Source organism: Tachyglossus aculeatus, chromosome 17 (genome assembly GCF_015852505.1).
Source record: "Tachyglossus aculeatus isolate mTacAcu1 chromosome 17, mTacAcu1.pri, whole genome shotgun sequence".
NCBI classification, from domain to species: Eukaryota; Metazoa; Chordata; class Mammalia; order Monotremata; family Tachyglossidae; genus Tachyglossus; species Tachyglossus aculeatus.
Window position 1 is genome coordinate 9227946 of NC_052082.1, and position 14271 is coordinate 9242216.

At 52.5% G+C, this 14271-nt stretch overlaps 1 protein-coding gene across 1 annotated transcript in view; it reads right to left on the reverse strand.

Moving 5' to 3' along the window:
* The window catches only part of ANKRD17 (ankyrin repeat domain 17), a 119591-nt gene that overhangs the window by 11322 nt on the left and 93998 nt on the right, over positions 1-14271 (reverse strand). The window contains 6 exon segments of the mRNA XM_038759530.1: positions 1008-1869; positions 1871-2003; positions 2005-2613; positions 4746-4895; positions 8516-8671; positions 12341-12782. Of these exon segments, the coding sequence (XP_038615458.1) occupies positions 1008-1869; positions 1871-2003; positions 2005-2613; positions 4746-4895; positions 8516-8671; positions 12341-12782 (2352 nt within the window).

The window sequence follows — 14271 nt, forward strand, 5'->3', positions numbered from 1 at the left end:
AAATGCTCAATAAATACGATTGAGTGAATGAATGAATGAATGTGGGACAGGGACCGTGTCCTGCCTGATTACTTTGCATCCACTCCAGCGCTTAGAAAGGTGCTTGGCACATAGTTAAGCGCTTAAATACCACCATTACGATCCCAAATAGAGGCACCTTAGACAGGGAGCTCACTGGGGAAGAGAGATCCCCTCCCAGGCCTGTTCCGACCCCACCCTCAAAATGAAAAGCTGGCACCCCAGGAGGCTCCCCATCACCTGAGGATATAAAGGGCCTTTATTCAGTCCCATAAAACGACCCGCCACCAAGAAACCAAAATGGCTCAAGCTCTGGAACGACTCGAAAGCCATCCTTCCGAACCATTTCACTTGCTCCGCATACCAGGGAGTGACACCCAAAACCCCGCTCCGCCCCAGGCGTGGCCTCCGGCTATTGGGACACGGCTCCGTAAGACGCATCACCTGCCGAAGAACTGGATTTTGTGAGAAGCGAAAGGACCGTGGCAAAAACTTCAGCATCATCGCCACACCAGCGGTGTGGCTCAGCGGCAAGGGCCCGGGCTCGGGAGCGCTCGTGGGTTCTAATCCCGGGCTTTGCCACTTATCAGCTGGGTGACTTTGGGCCAGTCACTTTGCTTCTCAGGGCCTCAGTTCCCTCGTCTGTAAAATGGGGATTAAGACCGAGTCCCATGCGGGACAAACTGATGAACTTGTATCTACTCTAGTGCTTAGAACAGTGCTCGGCACATAGCAAGCGCTTAACAAACGTCATCATTATTAGAGAAGGAGCTGCAGGGCACCGTTTCCCTAACACTTGGACCTTTATCGCCTTGGGGTAAGAACGCGGCATCGGTTTTCTTCGGAGACACACGGCGGGGGAGAAAAATGCGCCAGAGGGACGTGAGAAGGGACCGAGAGCATCCGGCGGTCGAAGAGCGTGCCCACCTGAAAGGAAACCCGGGGGTGGGGGGTCCCCGGCGCGCAGAAAGGAGCGGAAGTCAACCCACCTGAGGGAACTGGCGCCGGCCTCTGCAACGGAGGCCTGAAACCCGGAGCTTTGGATGTGTCCGACTGGTGTAAGGGCTCTGAATTTGGCAGAAACGAAGACTTCCCTGATAGCATGGACTCGGGCGTCGACTGAGACGAGACCACCGACCCTCCCCAGAAGCCGTGGGTGGCGCCGGGGCCGTTCTCGAACAGGGTGCTGAAGGGCCCGAACGGCAGAGGGGCGCTGAAGTTGGGGGCCATCGACTTGCCGGCCGGGTGGGCGGCCGGATTCTGAGGAGCACTTGGGGTACTTAAGGTCGAAGGGAGCTGGACGGAAGAGGGGACGCTGTGGGGCCTCTTCACGGGGTTGACGTTGAGGACCGCCACCGAGGAAGCCTGCCCCGCGGCGGGCGGCGCAGCCGGGCCGTGAACGGGCGGCGGGCGGATGACGGGGGGCTCCATCTTGGGGGGAGGCTGGGCAGGCCCCACCGGGGCCTGAGGCAGGGGGTAGGCCGCGGGGGCGGGCGAAGGCGCCGTCGCCGGGGCCGCCAGGGAGGGTGCGCTCATCCTGGCCTCGAGGGGAGGTACCTGAGACGGCTGCAGAGGCGGCCGCGGCTCTTGCGAGACCGGCCCGGGGGGCTGCGGGTGGGCGGGGTGGCCCGGCGGACCCCCGGGGGGGCCGGGCGGGCCGCCCGCGTCCGGGTCGGAGGGCGGCGGCGGCGGAGGCGGCGGCGGCGGCGCCCCTCGGTGCGGGGAGGCGGCGGCGGAGTCGGAGGGGCTGCTCCGCGCCATCCCCCCGGGCTGGGCGGGCGGGGACGGGGAGGACGGGGGGTAGTGTTCTTTGGCAGTCGGCGGGGGGCACGCGGCGCCGGGCGGGGCGGGGGCCGTGGCCGCCGGCCGTGGTGGTGACGGTGGTGGCCGTGGCGCCGGAGGTCTTCACCGCCGTGACGAACAGCTGCCTCCGCACGGACGGGGAGCCGGGCGCCGAGGCGGCCGGGGCGGCGCTGACCGCCGCGGGGGCCGGCCGGGGCCGGGCCGGCCGCGCTCGCCTGAGGGGGGCCGCCGCCGCCGCCCCCGCCGCCGCCGCCGCCGCCGTTCTGAGCGCCGTGGCGGGGCGGCGGGGGCGGCTTGGGCGAGTTGGTCGCTCTGGCGGGGCTCAGGGGCCGCACGGGGAAAGGGCCCCAGGTGGACTGGGCCGGGGGGAACGTCCCTCCGAAGTGGGTCATGGGCAACCGCGGCGGACGGATCTGCTGGAAAGTCTGGGCGGCGAGCAGGGCGTGTGCAAACTGCGGGGGCGGGTACGCCAGCGGCAGGGACACCGGGAAGCCCGGCCGCACGTTACTCGCGGGGTTCTTCGTGGCTTTGTGGGAGGGCGCCGAGGCCATGGCCGGCACGGGCAGGGCCGTGGCCGGCGGAGCGGTGGACGCCAAAGCGGCGCCGGGCATCTTGAGGCCCAGAAGCGAACTGTTAGCAGCGGTGCTGGCGGGCGCCGACGGCCCGACTTTGGAGTTGGCCGAGGCGCTTTTCAGACGGTTCTTTGGGATGAGCTCGTCGATCTCCTTGTCCGGGTCCTTGATCAGAGCGTTGATCAGCTGGGTGGCCTGTCTGGTCGATTCCGTGCCGCCCCTGCTCGCCGACGGGGAACAAAGATCCCTCACGTTAACCGAGGGTCCGCCGAGCCGAGGGGCCCCGACCCGGCTGCGGCGTGCCCCCTCGAGCCCCTCTTTCGAGGGAACCCTCCTGGCGCCCTCAACGCCGTCCTTCCTTTGACGAAGGACCCTCTGGCCGGATACTGGACGATCTCTCTCAGGATCACGGGCAGGGACGCCACCGTACCGACTACATCGTACTGTACTCTCCCGATCGAGTGGCACGGCACATGCCTGAGAGTCGGGAGCGGTTGCGTCCTAATCCCGGCTGCGCCTGCCGGGTGACCCTGGCCGAGTCACTGCACTTCTCTGGGCCTCAGGGACCTCATCTGTAAAATGGGGATTAAGACCGGGAGCCCCACGTGGGCAGGGACCTCTGTCCAACCCCACTGTCTTGGCATGCTGTCTCTATACGTTGCCAATTTGCACTTCCCAAGCGCTTAGTACAGTGCTCTGCACACAGTAAGCGCTCAAAAAATGAGCCCGCTCTTGGGTAGGGACCGTCCCTATATGTTGCCAACTAGTACTTCCCAAGCGCTTAGTACAGTGCTCTGCACTCAGTAAGCGCTCAATAAATACTATTGAATGAATGAATGAATGCTGGCACATAGTAAGTGCTCCACAAATACCATAGATTGTTATCATTATAATGATTATCATTAAGTGGGGGAGCTGGGATTAGAACCCAGGTCCACCTGTCTGCCGCGGGACCTTAGGCAAGCCACCGTGCTTCTCTGGGCCTTGGTTTGCTCATCTGTAATACGGGCTTAAATAATAATAATGGCATTTATCAAGCGCTTACTGTGTGCAAATCACTGTTCTAAGCGCTGGGGAGGTTACAAGGTGATCAGGTTGTCCCACGGGGGGCTCCCGGTTTTCATCCCCATTTTCCAGTTGAGGTAACCGAGGCCCAGAGAAGTGAAGTGACTAGCCCAAAGTCACACAGCGGACAAGCGGCAGAGCTGGGATTTGAACCCATGACCTCTGATTATTTATTTAACTTGTACATATCTATTCTATTTATTTTATTTTGTTAGTATGTTTGTTTTTGTTCTCTCTCTCCCCCTTTTAGACTGTGAGCCCACTGTTGGGTACGGACTGTCTCTATATGTTGCCAATTTGTATTTCCCAAGCGCTTAGTACAGTGCTCTGCACACAGTAAGCGCTCAATAAATACGATTGATGATGATGATGATGATGATGATGATGATGATGATGATGATGATGATTCCAAAGCCCGGGCTCTTTCCACTGAGCCACGCTGAGACCGTTAAAGACCGTGAGCCCCACGTGGGACAGGGACTGTGTCCAAACTGATGATCTTGAATCTACTCCAGCGCTAGTACAGTGCCTGGCACATACGTAAGCACTTAATAAATAGCATTAAAAAAAGCACTCAGTACAGTGTTCTGCACAGTGAAAGCGCTCCAATATCATTATCCAGCAATTTCAGCACCAAAGTGAAATTTATCTCCTATCAGATCATCTGGTCACTCTATTCCTATTGAGGGCACAGCCCTTCCCCAAAGCCTCAAAGGGCAAAAAGGATGAAAGAGTAAACTCAGTGTTCACCAACCTAGGAATAAGGGAAGGATAAAGTACGGTATTTTAAAATAGAAATAAAAACGTAAAAATTCTCCAACATTCATCCATACCTATCAACGTGATGGGAAAACAAGCTTTCGTGGCTTCCCAAATGCTTTTCAATGGCAATACTGCTCTTGGGAAGCTACAAAAAGTGCACGCCGTGTCCTCTCATCATCATCATCAATCGTATTTATTGAGCGCTTACTGTGTGCACAGCACTGTACTAAGCGCTTGGGAAGTACAAATTCTGGGCCTCACAACTATGTACTCAGGGTTCAAACAGACAAACCCCCAAGTTCTTTCAAAGAAATCACTCTGATCTTGGATTCCCTAGACCAAATATAATCTTCCCCCACCAAAAAACAAACTTATTTTAAGCTAAATCAATCTGGCTATCAGTGAAAGGAAAATGGGAGGGGAAAAAAGTGCCCACACAACCTAAAATCTGAATGATGTACTGCTGAACTGCAGCCCTGCAGAACTGGAAAGAAGAAAGCCATAAAACGAGAGCGAGATTTTTGCCTGATTGTTATTATTCGGTCTCCTGTCTTGTCCTTCTGCTTATCGATATCTATGTGCGCTCCGGTGAATTCCCGAATGGCGTTGATGTTGCATCCTCCTCTTCCAATTACTCTGGAAATAACTGTTGATGGAACGGACACTTTCTTTGACCTGTATTTAAAAAAGACACACACACACACACAAAAAGAAACCCACAAAAAAGATAAGGGGGGGGGAAAGAAAGGGGAACCATTCATGACGCAGTGGTGATAGGCGGAAGGCTCAAATCTGAAAGGTTACAGTCAGCTGTTTTTCTCGGTAATTATCAGGGGTCAGTTGAGGTTCACAAACGCCCACCTTCCTCGAAGCCCGATGGCCCCAAATGGCCGGCTCAATCCTCCTGGCAGTGGGAGGATTTAGTTTAGTTTACTGCTAAAAGGCTCACGTCAGGAAGCCACAATCCCAACAGCTCTTCCAACGCTGTAGAGCCCACTCGCATCCTTCCCTGATTGTGAAAAGTGGGCAAGGATCGTCTCCTTTCAAATATGGGTTAGTCCCTATAGGCAGGCACCTTGTACACCGTAATCACACAGATCAGCGCTTAGACAAGTGCTTTGCACACAGTAAGCGCTTAATAAATGCCATCATTATTATTATTATTATTATTACACTGGATGCGTCACGGTACAGAAGAAGCGGTGCGAAGGTGCCACAATCCCAACAGCTCTTCCAACGCTGTAGAGCCCACTCGCATCCTTCCCTGATTTTGAAAAGGGGGCAAGGATCACCTCCTTTCAAATACGGGTTAGTCCCTATAGGCAGGCACCTTGTACACCGTAATCACACAGATCAGCGCTTAGAAAAGTGCTTTGCACACAGTAAGCGCTTAATAAATGCCATCATTATTATTATTATTACACTGGACGCGTCACGGTACAGAAGAAGCGGTGCAAAGGTGCCACAATCCCAACAGCTCTTCCAACGCTGTAGAGCCCACTCGCATCCTTCCCTGATTTTGAAAAGGGGGCAAGGATCACCTCCTTTCAAATACGGGTTAGTCCCTATAGGCAGGCACCTTGTACACCGTAATCACACAGATCAGCGCTTAGACAAGTGCTTTGCACACAGTAAGCGCTTAATAAATGCCATCATTATTATTATTATTATTATTACACTGGATGCGTCACGGTACAGAAGAAGCGGTGCGAAGGTGCCACAATCCCAACAGCTCTTCCAACGCTGTAGAGCCCACTCGCATCCTTCCCTGATTTTGAAAAGGGGGCAAGGATCACCTCCTTTCAAATACGGGTTAGTCCCTATAGGCAGGCACCTTGTACACCGTAATCACACAGATCAGCGCTTAGAAAAGTGCTTTGCACACAGTAAGCGCTTAATAAATGCCATCATTATTATTATTATTACACTGGATGCGTCACGGTACAGAAGAAGCGGTGCGAAGGTGCCACAATCCCAACAGCTCTTCCAACGCTGTAGAGCCCACGCGCATCCTTCCCTGATTTTGAAAAGTGGGCAAGGATCGTCTCCTTTCAAATATGGGTTAGTCCCTATACGCAGGCACCTTCTACACCGTAATCACACAGATCAGTGCTTAGACAAGTGCTTTGCACACAGTAAGCGCTTAATAAATGCCGTCACTATTATTATTATTATTACACTGGACGCGTCACGGTACAGAAGAAGCGGTGCGAAGGTGCCACAATCCCAACAGCTCTTCCAGCGCTGTAGAGCCTACTCGCATCCTTTCCTGATTTTGAAAAGTGGGCAAGGATCGTCTCCTTTCAAATATGGGTTAGTCCCTATACACATGCACTTTGTACACCGTAATCACACAGATCAGCGCTTAGACAAGTGCTTTGCACACAGTAAGCGCTTAATAAATGCCATCATTATTATTATTATTACACTGGATGCGTCACGGTACAGAAGAAGCGGTGCGAAGGTGCCACAATCCCAACAGCTCTTCCAACGCTGTAGAGCCCACTCGCATCCTTCCCTGATTTTGAAAAGGGGGCAAGGATCACCTCCTTTCAAATACGGGTTAGTCCCTATAGGCAGGCACCTTGTACACCGTAATCACACAGATCAGCGCTTAGAAAAGTGCTTTGCACACAGTAAGCGCTTAATAAATGCCATCATTATTATTATTATTACACTGGACGCGTCACGGTACAGAAGAAGTGGTGCGAAGGTGCCACAATCCCAACAGCTCTTCCAACGCTGTAGAGCCCACTCGCATCCTTCCCTGATTTTGAAAAGTGGGCAAGGATCGTCTCCTTTCAAATATGGGTTAGTCCCTATAGGCAGGCACCTTGTACACCGTAATCACACAGATCAGCGCTTAGAAAAGTGCTTTGCACACAGTAAGCGCTTAATAAATGCCATCATTATTATTATTATTACACTGGATGCGTCACGGTACAGAAGAAGCGGTGCGAAGGTGGCCACAATCCCAACAGCTCTTCCAACGCTGTAGAGCCCACACGCTTCCTTCCCTGATTTTGAAAAGTGGGCAAGGATCGTCTCCTTTCAAATATGGGTTAGTCCCTATACGCAGGCACCTTGTACACCGTAATAACACAGACCAGTGCTTAGACAAGTGCTTTGCACACAGTAAGCGCTTAATAAATGCCGTCATTATTATTATTATTATTAAACTGGATGCGTCACGGTACAGAAGAAGCGGTGCGAAGGTGCCACAATCCCAACAGCTCTTCCAACGCTGTAGAGCCCACTCGCATCCTTCCCTGATTTTGAAAAGGGGGCAAGGATCACCTCCTTTCAAATACGGGTTAGTCCCTATAGGCAGGCACCTTGTACACCGTAATCACACAGATCAGCGCTTAGAAAAGTGCTTTGCACACAGTAAGCGCTTAATAAATGCCATCATTATTATTATTATTATTACACTGGATGCGTCACGGTACAGAAGAAGCGGTGCGAAGGTGCCACAATCCCAACAGCTCTTCCAACGCTGTAGAGCCCACTCGCATCCTTCCCTGATTTTGAAAAGGGGGCAAGGATCACCTCCTTTCAAATACGGGTTAGTCCCTATAGGCAGGCACCTTGTACACCGTAATCACACAGATCAGCGCTTAGAAAAGTGCTTTGCACACAGTAAGCGCTTAATAAATGCCATCATTATTATTATTATTACACTGGACGCGTCACGGTACAGAAGAAGCGGTGCGAAGGTGCCACAATCCCAACAGCTCTTCCAACGCTGTAGAGCCCACTCGCATCCTTCCCTGATTTTGAAAAGTGGGCAAGGATCGTCTCCTTTCAAATATGGGTTAGTCCCTATACACACGCACTTTGTACACCGTAATCACACAGATCAGCGCTTAGAAAAGTGCTTTGCACACAGTAAGCGCTTAATAAAAGCCACCATTATTATTATTATTATTACACTGGACGCGTCACGGTACAGAAGAAGCGGTGTGAAGGTGCCACAATCCCAACAGCTCTTCCAACGCTGTAGAGCCCACTCGCATCCTTCCCTGATTTTGAAAAGTGGGCAAGGATCGTCTCCTTTCAAATATGGGTAAGTCCCTATACGTATGGACTTTGTACACCATAATCACACAGATCAGCGCTTAGACAAGTTCTTTGCACACAGTAAGCGCTTAATAAATGCCATCATTATTATTATTATTACATTGGATGCATCACGGTACAGAAGACGCGGTGCGAAGGCGAGATCGAAACCCAGAGGATGTAGGTAATCCCCACCAGCACCAAAGCTCTCAAAAGCGCAGAGGTTTTCATTTTACCTTCTCACGACTTCTTTCCAACCTTCTTCCCTCTTCTGCCCACGTTTAGGACTGGCGACTGTTAGCTTGCCATTTGGGGAGGAGAGTGGAGAAGGAGCAGATTTTGTGCAGGTCGACAGGGAATTCGTAGTCGCTTCCCCAATCACTTCTGTTAATCTGAAAGGAGGGGAAAAAAAAAAACAGAAAAATCATTCAACGCCCACTCTTCTAAAAGAACTCAATCATAGGACACCTGGGTCCTCCATCCCTCACGCTGCAGAACAGTTGAAGCCTGGTAAATGCGGGGATTTTGCCTTCTCCACTGTCCATTTAACAACGGGAACAGAGTGGGTGGCTGAACCCAGCAATGCTCGGGAATTACGAGGCCAAAGTCTTTCTCCGAGTTCCGCCAGTGACCCGCTGCGGCACGTCTCAACCCCTCGAGCTTCTAATTTGCTCATTCGTTTAGTGTATTATTAGAACAGGGCTCTGCACAAAGCTTGGATGTTATCAACGGCGGGCGAAATTATGGAAAAACAAGAAGTCGTATGGCAAAATTTGAATCTTTCCCCCTTCAACATGTATACAAACACGCGCGCGTGTGTGCGTCCCCCTCTCCCGACACCAACCCACCCACCCGTGAAATATGGGGAAGCAGCGTGGCTCAGTGGAAAGAGCCCGGGCTTTGGAGTCAGAGGTCGTGGGTTCAAATCCCAGCTCCGCCCACTGTCAGCTGTGTGACTTTGGGCAAGGCACTTCAATCAATCAATCAATCGTATTTATTGCGCGCTTACTGTGTGCAGAGCACTGTACTAAGCGCTTGGGAAATACACGTTGGCAACATATAGAGACAGTCCCAACAGCGGGCACACTTCATTTCTCTGTGCCTCAGTTCCCTCATCTGTAAAACGGGGATTAAGACCGTGAGCACCCCCCGTGGGACAACCTGATCACCTTGTAACCTCCCCAGCGCTTAGAACAGTGCTTTGCACATAGTAGGCGCTTAATAAATGCCATTATTATATGTTCTTTGCCCCATTAGGGATTTAAATGAAAGGCTGTGGCAGATTTACGAATTTAGCCCATCCATATTACCTTCCCACTGCTGCAAGGCATAAATCCTACACAAATCCATCCGATACATGAACGCACACACAACAAACTCCCACCTCTTTCCTACACTTCCACCCGCCGGTAGTTGAAGAACGCCCCCCACACAGACACAGCATAAACCCAAACCAGTGTCCAGGCAGAGGAAGACCACAGTAATCTCACTCCGGAGCCCTACACGCCACTTTCGGCCAAGAACTGGGCAAGCCCAGACGGCTGGCACGGGCCTTAGGAGGAAGGCTGAATAATGACTATAATGCAATGCCCTCCCTCTGCCCATCCGCCAAGCTCGCTCTCTTCCTCCCTTCAAGGCCCTACTGAGAGCTCACCTCCTCCAGGAGGCCTTCCCACACTGAGCCCCCTTTTTCCTCTCCCCCTTGTCCCCTTCTCCATCCCCCGCATCTTACCTCCTTCCCTTCCCCACAGCACCTGTATATATGTATATATGTTTGTACATATTTATTACTCTATTTATTTTACTTGTACCTATCTATTCTATTTATTTCATTTTGTTAGCATGTTTGGTTTTGTTCTCTGTCTCCCCCTTCTAGTCCGTGAGCCCACTGTTGGGTAGGGACTGTCTCAGCTTGTACTTCCCAAGTGCTTAGTACAGTGCTTTGCACACAGTAAGCGCTCAATAAATACAATTGATTGACTGATTGATTCTAATCCCAGCTCTGCCGCCTGTCCACTGTGTGACCTTGGGCTAGTCACTTCACTTCTCTGGGCCTTAGTTCCCTCGTCTGTAAAATGGGGACTGATGCTGTGAGGCTCCACGTGGGACAGGGACTGTGCCCAACCCAACTTGCTTGTATTCACCTCAGCGCTTACTACAGTGCCCGGCACATAGTGAGCGCTTTACAAATACCTCAATTACTACTGTTAGTATTATTAAACGTAGGTTCCAGGAAGGAAGAAGGCCGGGGATTTACCCCTGCCACATTTGGGGGCTGAGGGAGGAAAACATCCACATGAGGAAATATCATCAAGAGAAGCAGCATGGCTCAGCGGGAAGGAGTACGGGCTTTGGAGTCAGAGGTCATGGGTTCAAGTCCCTGCTCTGCCAACTGTCAGCTGTCAGTCACTTCATCATCATCAATCGTATTTGAGCGCTTACTATGTGCAGAGCACTGTACTAAGCGCTTAGTACACTTAGTACACTTCACTTCCCTGGGCTTTAGTTACCTCATCTGTAGAATGGGGATGAAGACTGTGAGCCCCCCCCGTGGGACAACCTGCTCACCTTGACCTCCCCAGCGCTTAGAACAGTGCTTTGCACATAGTAAGCCCTTAATAAATGCCATCATTAGTATTATTATTATCAATTTTTTGCCGGTTTTGAGGGAAGGAGAATGGATAATTTCCCACCACAGAGCTCCTGCTCAAATATCTCCTGGCTTCCCAATGGGACTTGGCTACTTCCCTGATCTCCACCCCAAAATCATCACTATCTTCTATTGGAAGTAAACAAGCAGAAAGGCTCCCGATGGAGGGGAGAACGGGGCGGCTCTCCAGCTGGATGGAATCTTTCTCTACGCGAAGTGGGAGACGGAATCCATCAAGGGATTCCAGAAGGGTTTGGAGACATTCCTGGGTGAGGGAATCCACCGGTGGGTTCCTAGGGGGAACGGAACCAGGAAGCTGGGTGTCAAAGTAAGCCCATCACCCCGAGCCTTCCAAGCCTCTTATAGGGGCAGCGTGGGAGACTCTATGTCCCGCCACTTGAGGTGAGCAGTGGGGAGTGGGCTCAACCCCACCCGGGTGTCCCGGGAATCCCGGCTCCACTGGGAATCCCGGCTCCACCACGTCTGCTGTGTAACCTTGGGCAAGTCACTTCACTTCTCTGAGCCTCAGTTACCTCATCTGTAAAATGGGGATTAAGATTGTGAGCCCCATGTGGGACAACCTGATCACCTTATATCCTCCCCAGCGCTTAGTACAGTGCTTTGCACTTAGTAAGCGCTTAACAAATGCCATTATTATTAACAAATGCCATTATTATAAATAATAATAATAATAATAATGATGGTATTTGTTGAGCGCTTTCTACGTGCCAAGCACTGTTCAAAGCGCTGGGGCACACAAGGTAATCAGGTTGTCCCACGTGGGGCTCACAGTCTTCACCCCCATTTTACGGGTGGGGTCACTGATCATCATCATCATCATCATCAATCGTATTTACTGAGCGCTTACTATGTGCAGAGCACTGTACTGAGCGCTTGGGAAGCACAAATTGGCAACATATAGAGACAGTCCCTACCCAACAGCGGGCTCACGGTCTAAAAGTCTGATACGATTGATTGATTTGATCAATCAATCAATTGATTCAATCAATTGATCAATTGAATCAATTGATCGATTGATTCAAGCGCTTAGTACAGTGCTCTGCGCATAGTAAGCGCTCAATAAATACGATTGATTGATCGATTGAGGCCCAAGACAAGTGAAGTGACCCGCCCAGGGTCACGGGACCGGGGCCAGGATTAGAACCCACGACCTCCGAAGTCTTGCCACTAAGGCACGCTGCTTCCCGACGGCTTCGTCTTCAACCGACGGGAACGGCGGTATCGCGGCCGTGTCAGGGACTGGCAGGCCAGGCCGAGTCCCGGGCTGAGCCGAACGGAACGGGTTCGGGGGGGGGGGGGGCCCCGAGCGCTTAGTCCAGTGCTCTGCACACAGTAGGCGCTCAATAAATACGACTGATGACGATGATGCTGCCGGCCGCCGGACACTAACTTGACGGCCGGCTTGCCGGAAGCGGGCTTCCTCTCCTCCTTGGGGAACGTGAGGAGCACGGCCGGCTGCTTCTTGGCGGGCTGCGGGCCGGGGCCGGGCGCGGGGCCGTCGCTCTTGCGGCTGCCGTTGCTGTTGCTGCTCTCGTCGCTGCAGCTGGAGATCCTCATGTTGTCGCTGTCCCCGCTCTCGCTGGTGCTGCTGCTCTTGGACTCCCCGCTGACCTTCTCGGCCTGGCCGTACGAGATGGGGAGCGGGTCCTCGAAGAGGATCTGAACGCTCTCCGGCCCCAGTTTGCTCTTCCGGCTTTTCCGCTTGGAGCTGGCCGGGGTGAGGGTGGCGTTCCGCTTGCCGTGGGAGCCCGCCAAGGTGGTCCAGGTGGCCGAGATGCCTATGGTGGTGGTCGTGGTGGCGCTGGGGGGTTCCGTGGGGACTTCCGGCTCATCTGTTAAACCCCCCCGAAAACATAAGGAATACCGTGAGACACGCAACGAGCCTTCCCTCAAGACAGAGTCCCCCACGGGACACGGAATGGGCCTGATCTGATTTCATTTGCAGGGTGGCTCGGTGGAAGGAGCCCGGGCTTTGGAGTCGGAGGTCACGGGTCCCAATCCCTGCCCCGCCAACTGTCAGCTGTGTGACTTTGGGCAAGCCACTTCACTTCTCTGGGCCTCAGCTACCTCATCTATAAAACGGGGATGAACCTGATCACCTCGTAACCTCCCCGGTGCTTAGAACAGTGCTTTGCACATAGTAAGCGCTTAATAAATGCCATCATCATCATCTGCATCTATCGCAGCAGGCAGAGTGCTAGGCCCAGAACAGTGAGAAGCAGCGTGGCTCAGTGGAAAGAGCCTGGGCTCGGGAGTCAGAGCTCTGGGTTCTAATCCCGGCTCCGCCGCTTGTCTGCTGTGTGACGTTGGGCAAGTCACTTCACTTCTCTGGGCCTCAGGTACCTCATCTGTAAAATGGGGATTAAGACTGTGAGCCCGCCGTGGGACAACCTGACCACCCTGGAACCTCCCCAGCGCTTAGAACAGTGCTTTGCACATAGTAAGCGCTTAATAAAAAATGCCATTATTATTCTCTGGGCCTCAGTTCCCTCACCTGGAAAATGGGGATGAAGACTGCGAGCCCCATGTGGGACAAGCTAATCCCCTTGCATCTACCCCAGTGCTTAGAACAGGCTTGGCTTAACAAGTACCATTATTACTATTTGGCCCAGACCTCAATCGACGGTATTTATGGTGCGGTTACTAAGGCTGCAGAACGGAGGGATACGTGTTATTCCGACAATGGCCATGTCTGCGGGCTGCTGAAGACCCTTCTTCTGCTTCTGACCCTTTTCAGAGTGGTAAGTGCAGCCTAACTGAAGGGCTAAGAAAGTACTACGGTGCTTATGACGCCTCCCAATAATCAGAACTGCAGAGCAAATCAAGACACGTGGCTCATTTAACGACTGAATTTACGTGTAGCCATCCCATTGCCGTCAGGTCACCTCGAAGACACACACCACTTTGGGACCAAAACGTAGAAAACAATGAAACATTGCCGCCAGGGCACCTCAAAGACACACACCGCTTTGGGACTGAAACGTAGAAAACGATTAAACACAAACACGGGGATGCAGAGACCGACATCCGCTTTGCTGTTCAACCCACGGGATTAGGAGAATTTGGTTCATTTCAACGGGGTGCACGCATGCTTAGAACAGTGCTTTGCACACAGTATGCGCTTAATAAATGCCATTATTATTATTATTATGCATGAATCAAAAGTCGGGAACCACCCTAAGCTCCTTGAAGACCTAAGGGTCTGATGAGGTAGCCAAACCTCGGAACCACATGCGGAAGCCCACGCAAATACTGTTGCACTTGGAGAGGCTAGGAGACGCATGTTCAATACTATTGGGTCTGAGGCGGGTTTTAAAGAAA